The 27640-nt window shown below is 33.9% G+C and overlaps 1 protein-coding gene across 4 annotated transcripts in view; it reads left to right on the forward strand.

The window, feature by feature from the left end:
• The window catches only part of UBR3 (ubiquitin protein ligase E3 component n-recognin 3), a 172091-nt gene that overhangs the window by 97955 nt on the left and 46496 nt on the right, over positions 1 to 27640 (forward strand). For 3 of the 4 annotated variants that reach the window (XM_019727399.3, XM_019727402.3, XM_019727404.3), the window contains 7 exons: positions 229 to 317; positions 5879 to 6028; positions 7291 to 7424; positions 14659 to 14769; positions 14873 to 15085; positions 16911 to 17047; positions 23927 to 24012. In XM_019727399.3, coding sequence (XP_019582958.2) covers positions 229 to 317; positions 5879 to 6028; positions 7291 to 7424; positions 14659 to 14769; positions 14873 to 15085; positions 16911 to 17047; positions 23927 to 24012 — 920 coding nt within the window. The remainder of the gene's footprint in view (positions 1 to 228; positions 318 to 5878; positions 6029 to 7290; positions 7425 to 14658; positions 14770 to 14872; positions 15086 to 16910; positions 17048 to 23926; positions 24013 to 27640) is intronic. The other variant, XM_019727403.3, reaches the window with a different exon arrangement.

Genomic DNA, 27640 nt, shown 5'->3' on the forward strand with positions numbered 1-27640 from the left:
TTTAAAATAAATCATGGATTTTATTTTTATTTAAGCCAGTGATTTTCAAACCAATTTAAAGCAGTGGAATCCTTTTAAGGACAATTTTATATGAAATTTAATACATAGTTCAGAAAATTGGTTCTTAACTGTGTGCCAAGGCCTTTTCATACATTATGTACTCCTGAAATATAGTAGGTAAGTCTTTAGCACGCCTGGTACTTATCACTTTATTTCTGTTTAATCTAGGCGACAAAAGGCCAGAGAGAGGCAGCAGAAATTGCTTGCAGAGTTTGCTTCACGACAGAAAAGTTTCATGGAAACTGCAATGGATGTTGGTAAGTCAAAATTTATTAATTTAGAACTCTCATAAATATAGTTACTACCTTAGGGGTTATCTAGTCTAATCTTCTACCAGTTTTAAACATTACAGACAGGTGATTTCTGGTCTTTATTAAAACAATAATGTAATAGAGGATCAGACCTTTATTGTAGGCAGTCCATTCTATTGTTGAGTAGCTACGGTTGTTAGAAAGTTCTTCCTGATGATAGCAATGCAGTATCCTCCCACTGTTCTCTTCTGTTAAACTATCCTTTAGGTTTGTGAGATTCATCAGTATACATTTATTTATTTTGATTTTTTTCCTGTGAAGTTATCCGAAGATCCTTAAGATAGTTTTCAGATACTTTTAGTGCCTCCTCCTTCTGCCACCTCTTCAGTATTTCTTAAGTCAGGTGTATTTCTCACTTCATTAGAATTAGCATTGGCATTTATACAATGAGAGGCAATGCCATTTTTCTGTGTCATGGTAGATTTCTATGAATAATGTTTTACAAACATTGGAGAAATAAATTAAATCTCAATTAATCTTAGTCTTTAGTTAACCAGGATACTCCCTTCCCTAATTCTTGCATTCCAGTGATTTTTTTTAAAACAAAAATGCTGAAAGAAAATAAAGTCATGCATTTAGTTGAAATATATACACATATGTGTATTTAAACAAGCACATACATTCTCATGCACTTCTTTGCATGTAAGCATTGTATATAACCAGTGTCCAGAGAGGTGTGGAGGAAGAAGTCAGTCCAGATTTAGCATAGTGTCTCCTAAACCATCAACAGTGGATTTTATGTTCAGGATATATCTTGGATATAAAGAATACTTAAATTCTGTTTATTGAATTAACTTTGTATCTGTTGTCTTATATGAAAGAATAGGGTTTAGTTGATTGACACTACTTTCCTTTTCTCCATCTCTTCTTCTTTTACTTCTCCTTTCCAAATATTGACAATTATATTTTTTGTTTTTTACATATTAAATACAATTATAAGTATCTATCAATTGTTGTATCTATAAGCAGTTACTTCATACCCCTTTATATAAAATGTACTAATAAGCACCTCTATCTTTCCTTTTCCTATCTCTACCTTCACCCATTTGTAAGTTACTTGTTTACTTTTAAATTATCAAGGTTGCTAACATTTTGTTTTGCAGTTACAATCAAGTGTTTTATTCAAAGGTTGACTAAAAATTGAAAAATTAATGTGACTTTTTGAATGTTGTTGAGTAGTGTGTACTGTGCTAGAATTCATTTACTTTTTTTGAGTCCAGTGGTCTGACTCCTAGACACTTTAAGAAGACTTTATTTGGTATATAGCCTCTTTTTTTTTTTTTTTTAAGGTTTATATTAAAATATAGCTAACATACAACACTATATTGGTTTCAGGTGTACACCATAGTTTTTCAACATTTATCTACCTAAAGAAGTGATCACCATGATAACTAGCAACCATCTGACACTGTATCGCACTATCACAATGTCATTGACTGTATTCCCCATGCTGTATGTTATATCCGCGTGACTTTCGTTAACCTCTTCTTCCCCTTCACCTCCCCCCCTTTTTAAAAACTTTCAATTGCAGTTGACATTCAATATTATATTAATTTCAAGGGTACAGCATAGTGGTTAGACATTTATATAATTTAAGAAGTAATCCCCTGATTAGTCTAGTACCCACCTGGCACTGTACATAGTTATTACCATATTATTAACTATATTCCCTATGTTTTATTTACATCCCTATAATTGTTTTGTAACTACCAATTTGTACTTCTTAATCTCTTCACTTTTTTCACCCTGCCCCCCCAACCCACCTCCCATCTGGCAACCATCAAAATGTTCTCTGTATCTATGAGTTTGTTTCTGTTTTGTTTGTTTGTTTATTTTCTTTAGATTCCACACGTAAGTGAAATCACATTGCATCTGTCTTTCTCTGTCTGACATACTCCACTTAGTAGAATACCTTCCAGGTCCATCCATGCTGCTACAGATGACAAGAACCCATTCCCTTCCATGGACAAGCAATATTCCACAGTATATATTACCACCTCTTCTTTATCCATTCTTCCATTGACAGACACCGAGGCTGCCTCCACATCTTGGCCATTGTAAATAATGCTGCAATGGACATATGGATGCACATGTCCCCTTGAAGAAGCATTTGGGTTTCTTCGGATAAATACCCAGAAGTGGGATTACTGCATCCTTTTTGTCTCTTATTATAGTCTTTGTTTTAAAGTCCACTTTGTCTGGTGTAGGTATTGCTACCCAGCATTTTTTTTTCTTTTTCTTTTTCATTTTCATGAAATATCTTTTTCCTATCTGTTTACTTTGAGTCTGTGTGTGTCTTTCTATCTGAAGTGAGTCTCTTGTGGGCAGCATATGTAAAGATATTGTTTTCTTACCTATTCAGTCATGCTTTCTTTTGATTGGAATATTTAATCCACTGACATTGAAATAAATTGTTGATAGAGATGTAGTTATTGCCATTTTATTATTCATTTTTTTAAGCTTTTATTTTTGTCTTAAGTCCCTCTAAGATTCCTTGTAATACTGGTTTGGTGGTGAGGAACTCCTTTAGCTTTTTCTTGTCTGGGAAGTTCTTTATCTGTCCTTTGATTCTAAATGATAGCTTTGCTGGGTAGAATAGTGTTGGTTGTGCGTCCTTGCTTTTTATCACTTTGGATATTTCGTGCCAGTCCCTTTTGGCCTGCAATATTTCTATTAAGAAATCTGCTGAGAGTCTTATGGAAGCTCCTTTGTAGGTAACTGCTTTTCTCTTGTTGCTTTTAAGATTCTTTCTTAATCTTTATCCTTTGGCATTTTAATTATGATGTGTCTTGGTGTGGGCCTCTTTGGGTTCATCTTGTTTGGGACTCTTAGCACTTCCTGGGCCTGTATGTCTATTTCACCAAGTTAGGGAAGTTTTCAGTCATTACTCGTATAGTTTTAATACCTATTAACTAATAATTTATAATAATAATAATAATCCAGTTACAGTGATGTAAATCTGACACTCAGAATTTTTCCCCGTGTGTTGCCATTTAAAAGTACAAAAAGTTCTTTCTCTTGAAATTTTCTGGTTTACGAGTTTGACATTTTCCTATAAAGCTAAACTTAGTCTTAACTATGATCTAGCCATTATGCTGCTAGGTATTTACCCAATTAATGTAAAAACTTATGTCCACACAAAAATCTACACATGGATGTTTATAGCAGCTTTATTCATAATTGCTCAAAACTGGAAATAGCCAAGATATATTTCAATAGATGAATAAATAAACTGTGGTACATCTATGCAATGGAATACTATTCAGTAATAAAAAGGAATGAATTATAAAAACCATGCAAGGACATAGATGAATCTTAAATGCATATTGCTTAGTGAAAGTAGACAGTCTGCAAAGGGTATGTACTGCATATTTCTAATTATACCGTATGATATTTTGGAAAAGGCAAAAATATAGAAACAGTAAGTAAACAAACCAGTGGTTACCAGCATGGGGGAGTGGTGGTGGGCTCAATAGGTGAAGCATAGGATTCTTTAAAGCAGCTAAATTATTCTGTGTGATACTGTAAGGTTGGATACATAACACTATGCATTTGTCAAAACCCACAGAACTTTACAACAGAGTGAATTTTAATGTATGCTAACTTAAAAAGTCATTTAGGAGGTTGGAGGTCCCAGGGTGGAATACAGAATGTGAGAAGAGAATAACTGTATTACAAATGTACCAGAATGATAGAATCAATCATAAATTACCAATAATATATTTTAACTCATTATAGAATATACACAAGCAGTAATTGTCTTCTTTTTTTAAAAGAAATAAATCAGGATCTTTTTAGTTTCTTGAAGGAAAAAAGGGACATTAGTATCCGTAATTATTAAAGCTAGAATTCAAATAAAAATAACTATGCATCAAAAGAGATCATCTATTTTATTTTCGTGCCTTCAGCACTATATCACTGTAGAAGACTGTCAAGCCTTATTTAAAAACTAGAAAAGCTGACTTAGCAGCTTCTTTGATGTTGCATGTTGGTATTAGGATTTCCTTGAAGTTTTCATGTTGATTGTGCCAAGACATAAAAAAAAAGGAAAGCTATCTTTGTATGCGAAATAGAGTTAATGAAATTCTAGTTCTTTGGCACTTAACGTGAGACTGAATTATTTCATGTCAATTTAAGTCAGGTATTTCTCTATTCTCCTTTGAACTTGAGACAAATCAGACACATATCCTCTTTTCTGTACTAAAATTTTCTTCCTAAAAAAGCAGTAATCACACATCAAATCTTACTGGCCTTTGGTACTTGCTTTTGAAATCTTTTCATTTTGACCCATTAATCTTATTTGCATAGACATTGAACTTTCTGGTTCTGATTCTATTTATGTATTGTTGATTGTTTTTTCTCTGATTTCTTTATTGGCTTCTTTTTTGTTTCCATCAATGCTAGGCATTATCCAAAGTTGTACTTTAGGTTTCTGCCACTTTTCCTCTCAGTTGCTCTTAATAACTATCAGATATATGTTTATCTGTATGAATTCTTATTAAAACATATCTGAGCTTGACATCTTTTTCTGTTTTTGTCATGTATTTTTACATATTTATTTAGGTATGCCTCCATTTTTTTTTTAGAGATAATACTTTATTGTTGCACAGGGTTTCATAGTTTTTTCCAAAATCCATCAGCTCTAAGTCAAGTAGTTGTTTCAATATAGTTGTGAAGGGTGCAGCTCACAGTGGCCCATGTGGGAATTGAACCGGCAACCTTGGTGTTATGAGCGCCACACTCTAATGAACTGAGCTAACCAGCTGCCCCTGCCTCCATCTTTTGAACAACTCATAAATCACTCCGGTTTCCCTGGTCTTCTCAATCCCCTCTACCCATATCTTTGCCACTGTGGACAATATCACTGATCTTCATGAATTTAAGAATCTTTATCTTAAATTCAATATTTTATTTATTGTTATTAATGGTATCATATTACCAGAGGGTTACTGTTATTTTCTATAGTAGTCCTGCTTTAATATACTCGTATATGGTCATCATATCTAAAGGAATTCACTTCATAAATAAATATAGTGATAATTATGGCTAAGATATAATCACTAGAATTGAAAGTAAAAGATAAATAGTTTGTTCCTCGTTCATCTCCTAGTATTTATTGCCATTTATTTACAAGAACTGTAATGTTATTATCAATTTCCCTTCTGAGATACCTCAAAGAAAATGAAAACAATTTCCACCTAATTTCCTTAAATTATAATATTTTAAAGGTTTCTTTTGATACAAATGTCTTTGCCTTCGTGTTTTTTTGTTTCAATTTTATATGGGAATGATACAATGTCAGAAGTGTGTTTGACCATGTATTATTTAAAGTCTTTAATTATCAACTCTGCATTTTTTTGTCTTTTGCTGAGTAAACACTTTATTTTAGTAAGGTATTTTTTTCCATAATTTTATTACTATTTTAATGTTATTAGTATTGAAGCTCAAAATTATTTGGATTTGATTTTTTTTCCACATTTTGATTGAAGAGAGATTTTTCTCCTCAGATTCTCCTGAGAACGACATTCCTATGGAGATTGCTACAGCAGAACCACAAGTTTCTGAGGCAGTATATGATTGTGTTATCTGTGGACAGAGTGGCCCCTCCTCTGAAGACCGACCTACAGGATTGGTTGTACTGTTACAAGCATCCTCAGGTAAAATCAGTGTTTCAGTGGGAACATTTTAGAGACAAAGTATATGCAACAAGTTAATAAGTACTTGTATTGAATGAAAGTTGTATCTTTGTTCAGATATAACTATAGGTCTATATAGGAAGGATCGATTTAGATCTGTGTAGCATAGTTTCTTAATCAGGTTTTATCTCACTTTTTTGGACATGAGTGTTGGAAGAAGCCCTTAACAGAGAGATCTGTCTATATGTTACACATTGTTTTTCCTTAAAATGTGATGGTATATTACCAATGTTAGGTGGTCAATAACTGAGTTCAGTGTTCTTGGCCATTTAATTGTTCTAAAATCTGGAAGCATTTTAAGCCCAGAAATAGTCTCAGCTTAAATATTTTAACTATATAAGGCATATTCAGGTAGCTTTTTCCTTGTATCTTGAGTTACTAGAAGCAGTCATTCTTGAAACAGCCTGCTAATTGATATGTTAGCCAATCTATAGTTAACAGATTTTTTTTTCTTTTTTTTTAGTTTGAAGGATTTGTCTGAATGCCCTTCATCCTGTCCCATACTGAAGTTTTTTGAGGTGGGATTAGGGTTATAAGATACAACAGTTGTAAATATATACACACCAAACAGCAGAGACCCAAAATATATGAAGCAAACATTGACAGAACTGAGGGGAGAAATAGTTTTATAATAACAGTTGGAGACCTCAGTGCTCTACTTTCAATAATGGATAGAACAGCTAGACAGAAGATAAAAAAAAGAAATAAAATACTTGAGCAGCACTCTAAAACAAGTAAATCTGGAATATCAGTATAGTGTGAGATGGGTACTAGACTGAATGGGGGGATCACTTCACAAATCATATAAATGTCTAACCACTATGCTGTACACCTGAAACTAACATAAAATAATATTGAATGTCAGCTATACTATTACAAAAATAAGAGGATGTAAAGTACAGCAGAGGATATGTAGTCAATAATATTTAATCACTATGTACAGTGTCAGATGGGTAATAGACTTGTTGGGGTTATCTCTTTGAGGCTTGTAAATATCTAATCATTGTGTTGTTTTGTACATCTGAAACCATTAAAAATATTGACATATTTGAAGCTTTTTTTACTCTGTAGAAGAAAACTGGAATATCACTTTTTTAGGTCTTTAAAAATATTCTAATAGTGAAAATATTAGTGTAGCTGGTGGTAAATAACTCAGCTTTTCTTGGTGAATCAGGTGTATATATTGGTTATTTAATAAGCTCTTATCTCTGTTGTTAATATAGTTTTGGGGCAGTGTCGTGACAATGTTGAGCCAAAAAAGTTGCCTATCTCTGAAGAGGAGCAGATTTACCCTTGGGACACATGTGCAGCAGTTCATGATGTGAGGCTTTCATTGTTACAGCGATATTTTAAGGATGTAAGTACCCTTTTCATCAAATAGTGTTTTTGTCTACATAATTGATAATTATTTCCCTCCAGAATTTTATAGTTTTTCTTCTACCAAATGTCATTCTAATTTGGAATCTGGAAATTTATTAGGAAAAAAATTAATATGTGGATAGTAAAGAAATGGAATTCTGTTACAAGTAAAAATTTCAGGATATAAATGTACTTTTATTTTAAATGTTGTTTGTTGTGAGGTATACGAATTCAATTCAATAAAATGATAAGTATTAACTCTATGAAAATTTTTAGATATGGTATGAATATTTTATGATGATTTTTGCCTCATTCTTTTATTTTCATTTAAAGATATACAATAAAATCTCATTATGATGTTTTTTAAATGTAAAGTAAGGGCAGGTTTAATTCATGGACTCTGTGGTTTCTTGTGAATTTGGTAGGTTTTTTTTCCCAGCTCTTTGCACCTGGGGATCTAACACTCAGGTGTCATAAGTCTTGGAAGATCAGATTTATTTATTTATTTGTTTGTTTGTTCAGCAGCGATGTTCATTTATGTATAAATTTTCTGTATCATTTTTAATGTTTTCTGACTGGCTTGTCAATGGGGTTTCCTTTCACCTGTTGTTTCTTGGATGTGTCTTGAATTAAGTAAACATATGATAATAATTTAAATTACTTAAAATGTAAAGTGAAGCATTATTTGAAATTAACGTGTATGAGATGATTATCTTGATAGATTTCCAAATACAATTTTTTTCTTTCCCATAATGCACTGGATTAAATGGAAGAAACTAGTAGGACAGGTAGAAGACAGAATACTTAATTTGAATACACAGTGACTGACGTAGTGATAAGAGAGTAGAGTGTGGTTCAGTGGTCTGGACAGAGAAGCACATTTTTGGTGGATTATGGAAGAGATGATGGCTGTAATTAAGGAGGTGTTATATAGCGTAGAAAGAGTCCCAGGTCAGAGAAACGGGGGTTTGGTCTTGATTCTGCCATTTCTTAATAATTTGAGCTTGGCCATATAAACACTCTAAGACTCAATTTCCTCATCTGTAAAATAGGGCTCATAATGATCTTTCATTTTTTTAGATCACTTTACACATAATAAAAGTAAGTATAAATGTAAAGTGGTGTTTTTAGTATTCAAGCCAGCCCATTTAGGAGGGCTCAGGTGTTAGGCTTTATAAGGTAGCTTGTTTGATTAGGTAATGAGAACCATGCTTCTATATATTTTCAGAGGCTTTACAATGAAATTATTATTTGGAAAAAGAAACCTGTGTGTGCGTGTGTGCACATACATATATGTATGCATGTATACACACACATTCACAGTTTTTTCTTTACTTTGTATTGTTTCTTTGAATTTTTTGCAGTGTGTGTATATTTATTCATCAGAGACTGATAAATATCTTCATTTTGAAGAAAATGATGAAATTGTGCTAAGTTATGCCTTTGCAGAAGTTTACTACCACCTTTATTTAGATTTTATTTTCTTGCCATAATCCTGGTTTTAATTTTATCATTTTGAATCACTTTAGAGTAAATGAATAACGATGAATCCTAAAGCCAAATAGCAAAGAAAAATGACTTGATTGAATCAAAATGTAGTACAGTTTTAAGAGCAATTTTGAGGAAAGGGGAGATCTAATAAAGGAGAGAAAAAGTGGGTATCTCTTTCTTTCAGCCAGAATACTTACTCATTTCTAGAAACAATTAATTTTTTTAAATAAAAAGGCTCTGAACTGAAATCTGAACTGGACTGAATCTGTGTTGTGTTTTTGTTAGTGATTGTGAGATTTTATTCCTATATTACAACTTTTGTGTACTTCGATAATGGTTATTTTACGTGTATATGGTGTGCTTCTTGGACTTGCCTCTGGAAGTCTAGGACCATTTCGTATATTCATTTTATAGCCCCCTATAAAAGGGGCTAGTATGTGCTGTATATGTTGTAGATGCTTATTGGATTTCTTATTGAAATTACTCTAGCAAAGAGTACCAGAGCTTGGTAGCCAGACAGATGTATAGAGGACAAGAGTTACTATCAGTGGGCGCTGATACCGAGTAGAGAATTAAACTGTGTGTATTTGCTCTCTTTAGATCTAATGAATACATTTTAGAGTTGACATGTAGAATTTTAGCCATGTAAGACAGTACAGTTACTGTTGAAACTGGAAGTGTTATATATAAGAGATAAGACAAAGTAAGGGAGGAACCTGAGCTTTGGAGTCAGATAGAGTTGGGTTTGAACTTAGGCTCTACCACTTATAACAGAGTGATCTTGGTAAACTTTTCATTCCTTTTTTGCAAAAGGGGATAACACCACTTACTGTGTGAAGTTTTAATAAATGTTGAGGCTGTGAAGATTCAATGTTAAACACTTAGCACAGCAGTGGAAACATCATTGAAGTCTTCCTAAGTTATTAATCTCATATTGGTAAATGTTTTCCTGCTTTTTTTCCCTCTAGCAGATTCAAATAAGACAACTAACAGTTACATTAACAAATGACTTACTATTTCAGTTTTAAAAGCTAACTGCTTTTTTTAAAAAAAGAAAGATTAATTGCATTTTTATAATGCATTGCCAAAGAAAGCAGGTTGTTTATTAGCTTACTACTAACCGTTCTACAATGGTCTAATACCAAAATCTGCATCTACTTCAAGTGGCTCCAAATCATAAAACAGAAATGAGCAGGTCTCCTGTTGTTTTTCTGATTTGTAACAGTAGAAGCTAGCTCACCTGCTGTGAGTATTTGATTTGTGCTGCTGCACATATTTAAATCTTCTGCGAAGGCATTTTGTACTGTAATGTTGCCAACTTTTAGATGCTCATGAAGAGTCTTGATTTAATATTGGAACTTTGTTTACTATTGTTTAAAGATGATTTGGTCATTTTACATTGCATTGTATAAATTTCTTTCTAACATAAAAATAAAATTTAAAGGTTTACTCAATTTTTATGGCTCTCAAATCCTCCATTGTATGCTTTCACTCACGTTACACCTTATGCCTACTAATGCTGCTCTGGCTTGGCATCTATTTAGAGGGTAAACTCAAATTTAGGCCCCAGTGCTGTTTGACAGAGGCCAAATGAAAACTCAAGAAAATTATTTTAGGAGGAAACGTCTAAGCCTGTGTATAGGTTAAAGGGAAGGAATTAGCAGAGAAAAAGAAGTTGAAAATGTAAGAGAAAGAGGAGATAGAAGCAACTAACTTTTAAAACAAATTTCAAATGAGTATGTAGTGGGCTTATATAATTTGTTTCCCTTCTTTATTGTATATTAAATTAAACCCTTGTAAATGTTAAGGCACTTTTTTTGATTATTCTTTTTTTAATTGAAAAAAGTTAGTTTCAGGTGTACAAAGCAACGTAATAGTTAGACATTCAAACCCCTCATAAAGTGATAACCCACCCCCCAAGCTACTACCCCTCTGACATCTTATATAGCTGTTACAATACCATCGACTATCTTCCCTATGTTGTACTTCACATCCTATGACTATATGTACCTATATATTTAGTTATAGTTGACATTCAATATTATTCGACTTCGGCTCTTCAGGTGTATAGTGCATTGGTCAAGCATCTACACCGTCTATGACGTGGTCCCCCTGATAAGTCCAGTGCCATCGGGCACCTTACATGATCTTTACAACATTGTTGATTATATTCCCCATTCTGTATTAACTATCAATTTGTATTTCTTATTGCCTTCACCTTTTTCACCCTGACCCCAACCCCATTCCCATCTATAACCCTGATAGATCTGGTACCTATCTGTCACCACACCTAGTTATTACAATATTGTTGACTATATTCCTTAGGCTATAACTTACATTCCCATGACTACTGTATAACACCCAATTTGTACTTCTTAATCCTTTTCCCTTTCACCCATCCTTAACCCCCCGCCCATCTTAAAGAAGTCCCTCTAAGAGTCCTTGTAATACTGGTTTGGTGGTGATGAACTCCTTCAGCTTTTTCTTGTCTGGGAAGCTCCTTATCTGTCCTTCAATTCTAAATGACAGCCTTGATGGGTAGAGCAATCTTGGGTGTATGTCAATGCTTTTCATCACTTGGAATATTTCCTGCCACTCCCTTCTTGCCTGCAAAGTTTCTGTTGAGAAATCAGCTGACAGTCATATGGGGGCTCCCTTATAGGTAACTAACTGCTTTTCTCCTGCTGCTTTTAAGATTCTTTGTATTTAACCTTTGACATTTTAATTATGATGTGTTGTGGTGTTGGCCTCATTGAATTCATCTTGTTTGGGACTTTTGGGTGCTTCCTGGGCTTGAATGTCTATTTCCTTCACCAGGGTAGGGAAGTTTTCTGTCATTATTTCTTCAATAGGTTTTCAATTCCTTACTTTCTCTCTTCTCTTTCTGGTATCCCTATAATGCGAATGTTGGTATGCTTGATATTGTCCCAGACGTCCCTTAAACTCTCCTCAATTTTTTGGATTCTTTTTTCTTTTTGCTGTCCTGGTTGGGTGTTTTCTACTACCTTATCTTCTACATCACTGGTTGGATTCTCTGCTTCATCTAATCTACTGTTGATTCCCTGTAACATATTCTTCACTTCCGTTATTGTATCTTTTATTTCTGACTCACTTTTTTTTTTTATGGTTTTTGTCTCCATTGTTATGTTTCCTATCTCTGTTAAAGTTCTCCCTGAGATCATTGAGCATTCTTATAACCAGTGTTTGGAACTCTGCATCTGATAGATTACTTATCTCCATTTTGCTTAGTTCTTTTTCTGGAGCTTTGTTCTGTTCTTTTATTTGGGACATGTTTCTTTGTCTCCCCATTTTGGCTGCTTCCCTGTGTTTGTTTCTATGTATTAGGTAGGGCTGCTATGTCTTCTGGTCTTAGTAGAATGGCCTTATGTAGTAGGTGTGCTGAGGGGTTCAGTGGTGCAGTCTTTCTGGTCAACTGAGCCACACACTCCAGGTGCGTCCCCTGTGTGGGTTGTGTGTGCCCTCCTCTTGTAGTTGAGCCTTGGTTGATAATTGCACATCAATGTGAGGGACTGATCCTGGGCTCACTGGTGGTAAGGACTGGCCTTGACTACAGTGGAAGGGTTGTGGTGCAGGAGCTGACCCTACAGAGCAGGAAGTGCCTCAGCAGGATTCTAGTACTTGCCCAGTCCTCCCCTTGGGTGTGTCATACTTGGAGATGTCTAGGTGATGCTCCAGCTCATCTTGAAGCTGGCCACTGGGGGCGCCAGCCCCAGGACTACCTTGGAGGGGATCTACTGTAGGTCTACTTCAACCACAGCCTGTGCCCCAACTTTGGCCAGAAAGAAATCTGCAGATGTCTGCCACCCGTGCTGTGCTTAGAAGTGCCTGTGAGAGGCCAAGCTGTGAACCAAGGCTGGCTGCCACTAGTGCCAGCTTAGGGCTGCTCAGCCAGAGGTACAGGACATGCTCAAGCCAGATACTGCTTGTCTGCATTTTGCCAACCTTTGAGAAATCCTAGGAAAGTGCAGCTTGAGCCAAGGCAGGCGGTCTGCGTGAGAAAGACACTGAAAGCAGCCTGGATGTGCCCAAAAGTTGGGTGGGGCCAGGTCTCAAATTGCGAGGGTAGGGCGAAGTATCCCCCCCCCCCCCCCTTCCAGGAGAAAGCTGCCTCTCCAGCCCTGGTCCCAAGCCAGACAATTTAATTTCCCACCATTTGTCCCTGATGCCTTTCCAGCTGCTGCCCCAGCACTGGAACTCAGAGTGAGGTGAGTGATTCCACTGGTGGGTAAGTCCTCACGGGGTCCCTTTAAGAGGAGTGCCTGTGAGTGAGTGCAGCCACACTGTCTCTCTCAGTCACAGTCTCCACTGTTTTTCACAACCAAAAATGATGGGGACTTCTCTCCCCAGCACTGGAACCCTGGGCTGGGGTGGGGCTAGTATCTCTCACTCTTTTAGGGGATTAGAAGGGACCCCCACAGCCAAAATAGCCCTCCCGATCTTTAATGGTCACACACAAGTATGGGACCAGCTTGTTCCCATCTCTGACCTTCCTACCAGTCTGGAGGTGGCTTCTTCTGCATATCCTTAGTTGAAAGGACTAAGGACTTCAGCTTGATTTTAGGCAATTCTCAATAATGGTTGTTTTGTACATTAATTGTAATTTTGATGTGGTTGTGAGAGAAGGTAAACACAACGTTTACCTATCGCACCATCTTGGTCATCTTTGGTTATTCTTATAACCAGATTTGTACTTTGGAGAGATAGTGGAGAGATAGAGGATGCATCATGGAGAGAATAAATCAGAGTTAAGGTGATCAGTTAAGAAACTTTATATAAGAAACCCCTTGCCACAACAAATGATACTTGAATTTTATAGTGGCAATAAAGAGGAGAGGCCAAAAATCATGTTTTTTATTAGATAGAATTTGTGTGATTTGGGAATTAAAACTGTGGTGTGAAGGAATGGGTGTGATGTAGAATAACTCTTAACTTTCTGATTTGGTGACTAAATAGATTGTGGAGTTTTTAAACCAAGAGGAAAAGGAAGCTTCTTGGAGAAAATGACAAGTTTTTGATACGTTGATTTTTTTGTTATGTGAGAGAGATCAAACTGGAGATTTCTGGCAGCTAAATATTTGTAACTGTCAGTCAGGCAAGAGATCCAGACTTGGAGGTAGTTGAATTCACTGATTAAATCACTCAGGGAGAATAGTTTTAATGAGAAAAGAGTAGCACTAAGAATAGAATCTTGAGGAATATAAGCATTGGAGGGGCAGGCGAAGAAAGAAGTCTTAAAAGGAGACCTAAAACAAATGGTTAAAGAGGTGGGACAAAAAAAAGAGTTGCATTATGGAAGCCAGAGGGAAATAGGCACTTTAAGTAGGAAGTTGTTAATGTCAGATGTCACAAAGAAACTAAGTTCCATATAAAATAGGTAAAATAATCAACAGCAGTATAGTTTACACTGAATTACAGTATAATGCCGATAGCTTGCATTTTATGAGGTGGAGAAATGCTGCTTCATAATTATTCTCCTTCATTATGAGCATAGATATTTGGAAGCTAAAACTTTATGGTGTTTCTAGTTTAAAGATATTGCCTTAGGGCTGTCAAGTCAGGTGTTACTTTATGTCACAAAGATACAAAGTTCACATTAGTATGACAATATGAAAGGTTTTATGTGGATATATTTAGATATATTTATGCTAATATAAATATATATAATTGTATTTTGTATACTAAATATAATTAATTGTATTTTGTCTTTTTTTTTTTTTAAGAGTTCTTGTCTCTTGGCAGTATCAATTGGCTGGGAAGGAGGTGTTTATGTACAAACCTGTGGTCACACATTACATATAGATTGTCATAAATCTTACATGGAATCACTACGGGTAAGTTAATTGGTTCGTTTATTTCTTGAAAAATGCAATGGTATAACTTTTGTTTTATGTAAAGGTGTGCATTATACATCTGTATGTTTATTTCATCTTTTAGAATGACCAGGTTCTTCAGGGGTTCTCAGTGGATAAAGGAGAGTTCACGTGTCCTCTCTGCAGGCAGTTTGCGAACAGTGTTCTTCCGTGTTATCCTGGAAACAATGTGGAAAATAACCTTTGGCAACGTCCTAGTAACAAAAGCATACAAGATCTCATAAAGGAAGTGGAGGAGCTGCAGGGACGGCCGGGAGCTTTCCCAGTAAGCATCAGTGTAAGGCAGACATATCCTGGTTAACTCAGTTCTACTTTCCAGCTTTTGTTTTCATTCTGTTTCTAAATTACTCTGGACCTTTATACATTTAGTAGAAATTGTTTTCCGAGGTTTTTCTCTAGTTTATGGTTATTAAAACAAAAACGAGCATAAGAGAACAAATTATTACCAAAGGCTATACTTTTCCTTAGTCTAAATTTTTATAGTTTTAATATATTATTTTCCAGATCATGAAATTCAGATCATTAGATATGATTAGACTTTTTTTCAAGATGTTGGAATATTAAAAACAAAGCCAAACAAATAAATTATGTACAGAAGGTGCTAAAAAAATGTATACACATTTTAAGAAACGAAAAACTGTATTAAAATTGTAGTAATATATACTGATAACAAAAGATGAATACAAGTCATGTTTGACTTCTGCAATTACAAGAGGTGCTCAAAGTGGTTACCATCAGCATCCAAACCCTTCTGATTATGGTGAACTACTGCTTGAGCAACATTGACCAAAGTGTCCACTTGTATCGCTGAGCGTGACCTTTCAATTTCTTCACACAGCACCATGTGCCTCAAACTTATCAGGAATGTGTGTACTTGTTAGGTGTGTTGGAGGTTCTGTTGCATACTCATGCCTCCATTGTCATACTTCCACAACATTCTCGAGTTTCAAATACCACTTCAAAATGGTCTTGTGCTCCTCGAACGACAACCATGCTTCCACCATTTTCTTTGACTATCCTGCCTGTCGCATGGTGATACTAGCATTCATTTGATTAATGCCATCGTTTGAGCGAACGTCATACTACACATTGCTACCATAATTCAATTCAACTTCGAAAAGTAATACATAGGTAACATCTCTTAAAATGTGTATATATTTTTTGGCACCCCCGGTATATATGTATCTTGCAATGTAAAACAGTCGAATCATTTAAAAATATGCTTATTAGGTATATTAGGATTAAGATGATATATTTAGACAGAGACACACACACACTTTATGTATATGTAATTATAGATTTACACACACACTTGTGTATGTATGTGTAGTAGAGAAATAAAATACTGTATATTTAATTGAACCATTCACCTTAAGTGAGTCTATGTTACTGTGGGATTTGGTGTGAACCCATCTTTTATCCCATCCAGTAGGATTATTTATTTGATTCAAATTCTTAAACATTTCACCTTAATTATGGATTATGACATGATCCTTGAGAGAAGTGGCAGCTATGCTTGATTTATGCAGTAAATTTATGAAAACTGCATATTTGACTTTTGAAACGGAAATTCATAGTTTAAAGCAACTCAGAAAGAATCATCTCCTGACAGTTCCTTTTTACAGTTGAAGGCTAATTTTAGAGTCTGTGTGATTTTTTTTCCTTCTTTTGTAAATCCAAGTTTTTGTATGTTTCAAATAGGCTTAAAGTAAGGGACATCAATATTCATCTTTGAAATACAAACATAAATGAAAGTCAGGTTTTTACAAACATGGTAACTATTCTAAATATTATTTAAAAAATTATTTTAATGACATCTGTTCATTTGTTTAGAATATAGTTTGTGTGGTTGGGTTATTAGTGGTACCAGTCACAATACAGAATTAGGATAAAAGATCCCTAAAATAAGAGAAAATATTTCTTGATCTGTTTTATCTTTGCGCACTGAATATATTTGTAGTAGATAACTAATATACATCTATTTTCACTTTTTAACTTTAATTTTCTAATAAGTTCATATGATAAAATAAACATTGTAGTGTTGGACTATTAGAGAAAATGAGTATAAATAAACTTTATATTTTTGTTTGTATTTTTTACAGTCAGAAACCAACTTAAGTAAAGAAATGGAATCTGTAATGAAAGATATCAAAAATACTACTCAGAAGAAATACAGAGACTATAGCAAGACCCCAGGTTCACCAGACAATGATTTTCTCTTTATGTATTCTGTTGCTAGGTATGTATATATAGTGTATACTTTTATATTTACTTATTATTATTATTAGTTGTTTTTTTGTTTTATTTATTGTCATTCATATTTATTTGAAGAAAGGATATTTTAATGTTGGTTGAAATTATGACTAGTTTTAGAACCTCCTAGAAGGACTATAAAAGTATAGTTTTCCTTCATTTTCTGAGAAGTTTATTTGAATGAAATACTGGATAAAGTGTTATTAAGCATTATAGCGTATGTGGGAAAAAGTATATTATTAGCATTTTGAGACAGATACCTACGCCAAAGCATGTGAGTATTATACGGAGGTCAGACACTTAAGTTCACGAACTTTCCACCGTGTGCTTTCCAGTGTAAACACATGGTGGAAAGTTCTGAACTTAATTGTCTGACTGTATATGAAGGGTGGTATTATGAAATCACTATTCAAGTTCTATCAAAAAGTGATAATACTGAGAACTAAAACATTGTTAATATGTTAAACACTATTTATTAAAAGATAAGAACAGTCAGAAGAACTTATTTTGTTAGTTTTAAGCTAGTGAAAGATGTAATAACCTGGAAGACTACAGGTGGTTCAGAAAAACAGGTAAGGGAGAGGACGCATGAGATCAGGCCGTTCTGAGGCTCTAGTTGTAGCTAGCTAGGGGCTCAAGAAAGCAGAGGTAAGTAATTCTCATCTTTCCGATTAGGTAGGATTAGTCTATTCAACGGAGTAGGTGTTCAATACCTAAGAAATAGTCCCAAATAGGAATTTTAGAAAACTTAATTGAATGAAAATGGGGAACCATAAAAGAAGTAAATAGAGGAGAAATGGGCACAATTAGGAACTTATAAACACAGTCTGCCAGAACTGATACTATACACCCCTGGATATCTCTGGGAGCATACTTCATATTTTGTCCAAGTACTGTTGAAGTAGGCAAGATTGAAAGAGATAATGTAAGTGGAAATCATGCAGCAAATCAGTGGCAGAGTAGGACTCAAACTCAGTCAGATCTCTTGAGTTGACGTCTAGTTTTTTTTTTCAATTCCCATTTTCCTTTTTCCTCTCCTGCGTTCAGCTTTTATAGGTCATATATGCATGCAGTTCATCATGGCTATTCTCTTTGCCCCATTCCTGGAGCAGAGGATGACAAAAGGGTAAATGAAGTATATGTAGTCTTTAGAACCCAGGAAAAATTGAACCAGATTTAAGAAGATTGCAGCAAGCATGGTAGAGCTCAAGATAAGGAAACATTAGTCTTTGGTCTAAGAATGAAAATGCTGGGCATGGACTGATGTAAAAGGATAAAATAGATTGGGAAATAACTTTCTAGTCTTCAGTTCCTAGATTATTGTTATTATTTATCCAGAATGCTTTGGGGGAAGATATAACAGTCAACATTTTGTCTCTGGAGAGTTACCAATTGCATATATTGAATAAAATATACTTTATATGGAAACTAAATAGAACATAATTTAATTTTCTGAGGTTTCAGAGTTTTGCAAAACTTGTGTTCAATATTGTGGTAATAATGTCATAGAAGATTTGGATGAATATAGAGTAACTCAGTTGTGTGTGTGTGTGTGTGTGTGTGTGTGTGTGTGTGTGTACGTACGTATGTACACGCATACACAGTCATGCACTGCTTAACAATGAGGATACGTTCTGAGAAATGCTTTGATAGGCAGTTTCTTCATTGTGTGAACATTATAGAATGTACTTACGCAAACCTAGATGGTATAGCCTACAACACACCTAGGCTACATGGTATAGCCTGTTGTTCCTAGGCTACAAGCCTGTGTAGCATGTAGAAACGTGAGATTGAATCAAGCACAAGGGAAATGATGCCATCAATGGATGTGGCAAACATGAGATGTATGAGGGGCTTGCCAGTGTAACGTAGCATACTGTTTTACACAAAACTTTTTTATAGGTAAAAATAATATACTCTAAAATAAGGATGAAAAGTGTAGTATAGTAAATACATAAACCAGTAACATAGAACATAGTTATTTATTATCATTATCAAGTATTATAGACTGTCCATAATTGTATGTGCTCTACTTTTATGCGACTGGCAGTGCAGTAGGTTTGTTCACACCAGCATCACTACTAATATGTGAGTAATGGGTTGTACTATGATTTTAGGACAGCTATGATGTTACTAGGCAATAGGAATTTTTCAGCCCCATTATCTTATGGGACCACTATCATATCTGCAGTCTGTTGTTGACTGAAATGTCGTTATGTAGCCCATGACCTCTTTCTCTCATGTTGATTATGTATTTATGTCTGATTTTCTTAGGATTGACCTTATAAGAAAATCCTGGTTGAATGGGAATGATCTATATATGGAATTAGGCTATGGTATAATAAATCCAGTAATTTGATTTAAATTTAGTTTAGTGGAAGTTTTAGATTCCTATTTCTTTGTTTAAATATATATGTATGTGTGTGTGTGTATATATATATATATGTATATATATGTGTGTGTGTATATATATATATATGCATAACTTACAGAATAAAGCTTGCTGTGATAATGGGAGACTTTTTGGATCAACGTATTTCGGGTTTTCTCTTTCATTGAGAAGTAGGGACAGATGTCAAATGTTATTTACTAAAGGTGTATGTAGAGAAACAGAAAATATGCTCTCTCCTCCTCCCATCCATCTCTGATCTGTAATGATAAACTCTAAAGTAGCAAGGTAATGATTCTGAGAGTGAAAATATATAAACCTTAAAAACCTCATTATCCTTTGGTTAAAAGTACTAGGCCATTGCAAATTTCTCACAGTGAGAGTGCATGCCTTCTCTAAGTTTTACTCAGTCATTAAAAAGAAAACAAAAAACCAAACTAACTGAAAAAACAAAAACATGAATTGAAGGGAAAAAGTATGCTGTATGCTATTTGAGTAGGATATAATTTTCTCAAGATAGGAAACCAGATGTTTATAATTATCTTATGCCTGGCATATAACCTTATTTTATAAGTATTTATGATTACAGCTTATTATTTTTATGCCTAAAAGGTAGGCTTTAAACTTTTTATCAATATTCAAAATGCTTAAATATGTAAGTAAAATATTTAGAAATAAATTTAATTTTGAACCACTTTTAAATGAAATGTTTTGATTCTTAAATGCATAGTTTATCAGGATGTTCCAATTTATTTATTTGACATTAGTAATTTGAATGGAATACAACCCTAGTTTCCCAGAGCTGAATTTATCTCTGCTGAATGAGTAATTTTGTTTGCTCTGTGGGAGCTTAAATTTTTTGATGTTCAGAATTAAAATATTTCTAGTGGGTAACTAGCCTGTTTCCTTTATTAATTGTTTTAGAGCTTTTCTTTTTTTTGGTAGGGCACTGCTTATCTCTTTGTTTTTAATTTTATTTGTATGGTGAAAGCTTGGAAGATATTCTTCGGGCAGCAGAGAAGAAATTGTTAGAATGATATCTTTTTGTTGTATTAAAATTAATCAAAATCACTATATTCAAGTTTTAATGTATTTCCAAAAAACCATTCTATTGCATATATCATTCAAATGGGTTAGGGAATGTTAATTTGGGGAAAGAGAGCTTTCTTCACGTCAATGCCAATTCATTATTTCATTATTGAAGCAATGAATGACAAGAATTTCAGTAATTGATTTTTCCAAGGATGTTGGACTCAGGTCACATATAGCCTAGAGGTATGGTGAGCAGCACTTGTCCTGTTTATAGTGCAAAACATAGGAATGGAAAGAAGATGAAACATGAGTAACTGAGATAGAGGTTGAGAGACATCTTTAAATCACAAATGGGTAAACTACTCAGTAGATTGAATGCACCTTGCTTCATATATTAGTTGCTTTATAAGTTTAAACTTTATAAACTAATTTTGTTAGAAATAAAAGGGATGCTTACTAAAATACCGAATTATGAACCCTTTCAAAACTGAAAAATTTTTTTGGAAAACAAATAATCTAGCCCCCTTCCCTTTTTTTTTTTTTTTTTTCATTCACTACTGGGTTTAAGGGACTAGAAGGAAGGGTCAGCAGAAGAAAGAGAACAAACTTCAGGGACTAGAGATAATTTTATCATTGGTTACATATCAAAAACAAAGAGATTTTCAATTCCTAAGAATTTTTGGAGTACTTTGTTAGGTACCATCAGGGATTTAGAAGCTGTATCTGAAATGGTTCCTGCTCTACAGGAATTCAATGTAGTGGGAGAGACAAAACTAATACACATTAATCTGTGTAAAACAGTATAGTTTTTTAAAAACATGCCTCATTGAGAAAGTGCTGTAGAACTTCGAAAGGGAAGATAATCAAATTGAAATATGAAGTATGTGGAAGTGCTGCTTTTCTGTCTCAAGGAAAGGGAGTTAGTGCTCCCCAACTCCTGCAGGGGTTAGAGCTTGAGCTGTGTGTTTTGTAATATAGGCTATTGTATGGATAAAGATACTTCCCTGAGACATTGAGTAACTTGCTTAACCAGCAAATAGTAGGCTCAGTCCTTGATCCCACACTATGCCATTGTGTGTTTGAGAGTGTGTGTGTGTGTGTGTGTGTGTGTGTATAAATTATACAAATTTGTTTTTCAAATTATAGCTCTGAAAATAGATGTGAGTGCCAAAGGGAGGGCGGGCAGAAGGGAAAACAGACCTTGATCATGCAAAAAGAAGCTGGAACATAGTTGGAGAAGTTTTTATATGGATATATCTAGGTGGCCACCATGATAGGCTTTACGCAACCTTTCTCTTTCTTTCAAATGTAGAGATTTTCTCTTTTTTTTCTTCCAAACTGATTTGAATGTATTTTTGTTAGAAAATATAGAAAGTAGAGTCTACTTTTCTCTAAGAACTAAAAGGCTCAGAAAAGTGTTCCCAGCACATATTTATTTTTACATCATCCCAAATTTAGGAGGGCAGAAATCGAATATTGTGTTGTGATTTTCAACAGTGAGGGAAGATAGTACGTGGGTTTTGAGATGCATTTCTGTCTCCTATTTTCTAGCAAATCTAAAATTAAAGGGCCAATTTTGTTGTAAATGAAATAAGAACAAGCTGATGGTTAGGACCTCTGACATAGATTTTTAAAGCGCTAAATATTATTACATGATACTAACCCTTTGGATAGGTAGTTTTTATTTTTTTTAATCAGAAAGAAGGTTGTACAGAAGATCTTCCAACCATAACGTGAAATAATTACATTTAGTAGTTTTCCTTCAAATATTCTTTAAAATCAAATTCCTGCTAACTTATTTGTCATCCTTTAATGTATCTTATTTGATGATTGAATAAACAGAATTGTTCTTGTATTCATAGTTTAATGAATATTTTTGCAAATTATGCTGAAATAAAAGTTGATGTTCTGGTTCTAACATTCGACTGTAAGAATTGATCATGTTTCTCATTAGCTCTTTTAAAAGTATTAGCTAACAATCTTAGTTTTTATTAGAGAATATAGCCATTAATTTTCCCCTGCAGATTAGGCGACAACATTTATGGAAACAAAATGTATTGATTTCATTTATATTCTCTTGATGAAGGCACTCATGCTGGTCTCCCCTGTTTTCTGTCCACTAATGAGAAATCCTTGTCCCTGCTTCCTTGCTGGTAGGTTTTTAGAAGTTCAGTGAGCAATGCAAATCGCCTGACGGGTGGAAAATTCCCTTGTCACAGAGATGCCCTTATCAGCAGCAACCAGATGGAGCTCTGAGCAGGAATATTATCAATGTTAAATTGCTTCTTTTCCTCCTCCCCACCCAGTAGAGAGGATTAAAGCATTCCTTTAGAAATGAGTAGTTGCAAAGGCACAGACTTAGGAATATTAATGATTTTAACAGTTTTCATTTGTAAGTAAATACATAAAATAAATATATAAAAATAACATTTTAAAACATTCTGTTTTCAAAATACAACCAAAACCAGTTCAAACGTTTTGTTTTAAATAAAATAGGAAAATGTTCTTTTTGAAATCACTTGCAAAGCGTCAGCTTCAAACTTGGCTGCCTTTTTCTTTAAGATGGGGTATAGCTCACTATTATTGTCAAATGCATATCTTCAATATAAACAAGTTTATTCAGTTTTAGTTGTGGCAAATGAAGATGTATTTACTGTTTACAAGTACTGTTGAATTAAAAATACACACAATTTATCACAGAATTTTTATTATTTTGGCAAAATTAGGTTTTGTATCAATTTGATTTTTGAAATGTCAATTTAATAATTATTGCTGTTCTGTAAGCTAATAACTGCTAAATATAATTTTGGATCTATATGAACAATACTGATGTTTAGCAGTGTCAATAATTATACAACATATTTTAATAAAACTAATTTTAGAAGTCCATAAAAGAGACTGCTGTTTATTATATGTGTTGTTCATAGTCACTTTGATGTTAGTGATTTTGTTTCTTAATATTGATTTCTAGATACCAACTAAGCTCCAATGAATAACCATTTCTCTGATAAAAAAATTGGTATGACGTTAGGTAACCGTAGCCACCTACTCAGTGGCTAACAGTTGGAGTACATAGTCTTTCTTTAGATTCTAATGCAGGTTTATGAAATGTGTTGCAGTTATTTTCCTCATGGCCTAGTTTTTAGTATTTGGCAACAGTTGTAATTTTGCAACAGTTACATTGTATGTATGTCATTTTGCAGGTGTAAATATGAACGTATAAGTAAGGACAGGTCAACTGTTCCCTTTTTATTTCTAAATATTAGATAAAAGATGATTATTACTGATACTGCATAAGCTATAGTTTTGCAAATAATAAAGTTCAAGAACTTTATTATTAGGTTGATTCAGACATATCAATAAAACAAAAAATACTGTTTCAGCGTAATGACTGAGATATATATATATATATATATATATATTTTTTTAATGCTTTACTTACAGAACTAATTTGGAACTTGAATTAATTCATCGAGGAGGCAATTTGTGTTCAGGTGGTGCAAGCACAGCTGGCAAAAGGTCTTGTTTAAGTAAGTATTAAACAGTGCTAAATTTTAAAAAAAATCTAATTATGTTATTTTTGAAAGCATATACAAAGTGATTATTTCTGTACGTTTTCAATTTTTTTTATGTTATACATAATTTTAATAGTGATTATATGCTTTAAATGGTTAATCTTGTACTTAGAAGAATCCTGAATATTTAGCTCTTTCCATACTATGATTACTCAGTAAATAAATGTCATACTAATTGATCAGATACACGCATACATTGGTTCAAAATTAAAACAATGTATTTTTCTCAGCTATAAATAATTGTCCTCAAACTGGAATACTTTTTTAAAGAATTTTTACATTGTCTGTATTTAAGAAAATCTTTTTATAAAGGTAATTTGTATTGCCTACAGATTCCTATATACCTATATAGCTGCTGTTAATGAAGGAAGGCATTTGTACTGTATTTTGATGTGCACATTAAAATGTATTAAAATTGTGTATGATTGCTTCTATTTATGAATATACCTCATATTGTAAAAATGGCATGATTCTTCAATACTTTTTGTAAGGGTATTGTTGAGAGAAGTGTCATTTGGAACTGAAAGTAGCATGGTTTTGATGTTATAAATATTTTGTTATTTTTAGAGAATTAATGTGAATACTAGGAATAATATTATTTAATGTCATGTATAGCTAATTATTGGTCCCAAATCACTGGGGTTAAAATATTCCCTAATGTAATTGGTATGGGAAATTAAATTCTTGAAAACACGTAAAGTATGCTTTTGAAAAGAATATATTTTCCTAAGTGCTAAAAATGTTAGTAACTATTAAAAATTACAGAGCATATTTGTTTTAAAAAATATATGTGTATTATTTTAAAAAGATTTATATGCGATTTTGGAATGATTTCAGAGCAAAGGACTGATCAAAAATGCCTTGAAATTTCTGACATCAAGATACAAACTTAGGTGAAATTTCAACTGAGTTATTTTTAAAATTCTTAATAGTTATATTAGATTTTGGTATTTTATTTTGGGTTATCACTGATTCCTAGAAGTTTAAGATTTTAGAAGTGATTTTTTGCTGAGTACTTAATATTTATTGTCTCCTTGATGTATATACCCCTAAGTTCTACTTACACCCAGTGATTTAGTATTATGTTTTAAACAGGAGGTTGTTGATACTTGGGAGTTTTATCTTCTAGTCTGTTTGAATTAGCAGAAACTATAATTTCACTTACATAAATTATTTTTTGTTAATTTATTTTTGTTTGGCATTGGTTTATAATATTCCAAAAACTGTTAAATTAAAACGTGTTTAGTAAAGTTTTATATTCAAAGCTCGACTTCATTTTTTTCCTCTTAGGAACTTACCAGAGGCTTGTAAATGGTGAATTTATTCAGAATCCTAAAAAGAGTAGTAAAATTCTAGCAGAAACCACTTCAATTATCACTGTCAATTTAAATTATTAACTTGATAGTTACTTGCAAACTTTCGTTTCTATTAATTTCCCCCTTTAGGAAATAAGAGATTACAATATGCCCAGTATAGAAGGTCATGATGAAGCTTATCCTAAATATAAGTTAATACTGTTTTCGTTTTCTTGTTTTCCTTATCAATTATGTGCTTCCCCCCGCCCCAACTTTATTGAAGTATGATTGACAACTAAAAATTATATATATTTAGGTGATACAACATAGTGTTTTTTGTTTTTAATTTTCATGATTTATTATTGTTCAATTGCTTATGCATTATTTATCCTAATATTTATAAAAGCAGCTCTATAAGTCATAGAATATTTTGTATGTTATATGAAATCCAGAAGGTAAGTTAATTTTTAGCTCAGTTGTTTTTTTTTTTTTTTTAAGCACTTAGCATTCTTTTGACCTGTTAAGAGATGAGGTTAGACGGGATTTATACCCAAAGAATGACAGTAGTTTACCTATTGGGAGCAAAATGCATTGTTAATTTGGGGAGACCTGGGTTAGAGGGGTAAGAATGTGTCTTGAAAATTCGAGGTAAGAGGAGTAGCTTTAATTATTCTTTAAAGTCTGTCTGAAGGTTGTATGCTTTGTGGCCCAGGTAGCCAGGCCTTCCTGCATTTGTGATTTGCCTATTCTAGGAGCTAAGTACTATAGATAATAATTTCCACTATTAGGGACGCTGAGATCTTGCTTGGCTTAGGACAGGGGCAGCTTCTTTCTTCTGCAGTGTGATTAAAATCCTCTTCCCTGCCCTCAGTTTTAAAGATGGCGCTCAAATTAGATCTGGATTTATGAAGTGTGTGCTCTTTGGTAAGGAAGAAATTAGGAGTCTTAAGAACTGACCTTTTTCTTTACCCTTCCCAGGACTACTGATGTGTAGAAGCAGAATTGTGCTTCTCCACCCCATATTGCGCCATGCTGTATTGTAAAGGTGAAGGGGGAAGCTGCTAGTCATGTAAACCTTAAAACTGGAAGGAGAAAAATTCCATGAAACTAATACTAATACTATGATACCTGAGGTAACCAGAGAACGATGGCATAGTGTGCATGCGAGTGGAGACATAGGGACTCCAGGAAGCAGGAAAGGAACACAACATGGAAAGTAGGAAAGTAGAAAAATACTAAAGACAGCCCTTTCTTTCGGTATTTTCCCATTTGTACATGAGGAATAAAACCTCTCCTAAGTAAGCAAAGCTCTGCTACCTTACCCCTGAACTTGTATATGTCCATATTGATTAGAAGCAACATAGAATACAGTGCTGGAAGAAACATTGGGTTAGAGTTAGAAGATCTGGATTCTCGTTGTATTTGTTATCTGTTGGACTTTAGGGAAGTCACCTAACTTGTGACCTTATTGTGGAAATGGGGATGATGACTAACATGTCTATCGTGGTTAATATAAGGCTCAAATGGTATTAGAGCTATAGATCTTCCTTTCCTAGGGTTGTTCCCAGGCCTCATTTGAAGAGCTCCCTCCCATCCACAGCTAATTTCTCAGGGGTGTGTAGAGGAAGCAGGGGAAGCTAACTCTTGTGAGAGGAGTATACCCACAGCTGTTACATTCACCCTGGGATAAATGAGAGCCATTTCCTCACTTTGATTATTCAGATACAGAGAAATTGAGATCCCCTCCCCCACCTGGACCCCACTGCCAACTTAATTCAGAGTCATTTGGCCAGTTGAGATTTTTTTCATTGACAATTATTTAACCAGCGATAACTATACTTACAGGACTAAAATCTTGAATGATCTGGAAATGCAGACCCAGTTAAGTTTACCTTAGGTCAATTTTAACAGTGGTACAATTTAAGATAAAGCAAATTTGTAGAAGTCTTTGTGATAACTCTTCTCTTTCATGTGTATTTCTGTCTTAATGACCAACGTGAGTTATACTAAGAAATAATCAACCAGTTTTTGATTTCTTAATGTTTCCAAATAACAGAATTCCCAAGCTCAATGAACATCTGTTTCAGACGCATTTTACAAAGATTTTAACATGTAACAACTTTGGGTTCAGTTTCCTTAAGTCATAAAAATCGGCATAATGATGTCTCATGTGTGCATGGTATTCATAGTTATACATGTAAATCTATTAATTTTGCAGTAAAGTTGGAGTTATGTTCTTACTTTATAGGTTTTTTTGTGTGTAAGATAGTCTTGCTTTAAAAATTGAC

The sequence above is a fragment of the Rhinolophus sinicus genome, chromosome 17 (genome assembly GCF_057876585.1).
Source record: "Rhinolophus sinicus isolate RSI-liver-muscle chromosome 17, RSI-T2T, whole genome shotgun sequence".
In the NCBI taxonomy this organism is placed as follows: Eukaryota; Metazoa; Chordata; class Mammalia; order Chiroptera; family Rhinolophidae; genus Rhinolophus; species Rhinolophus sinicus.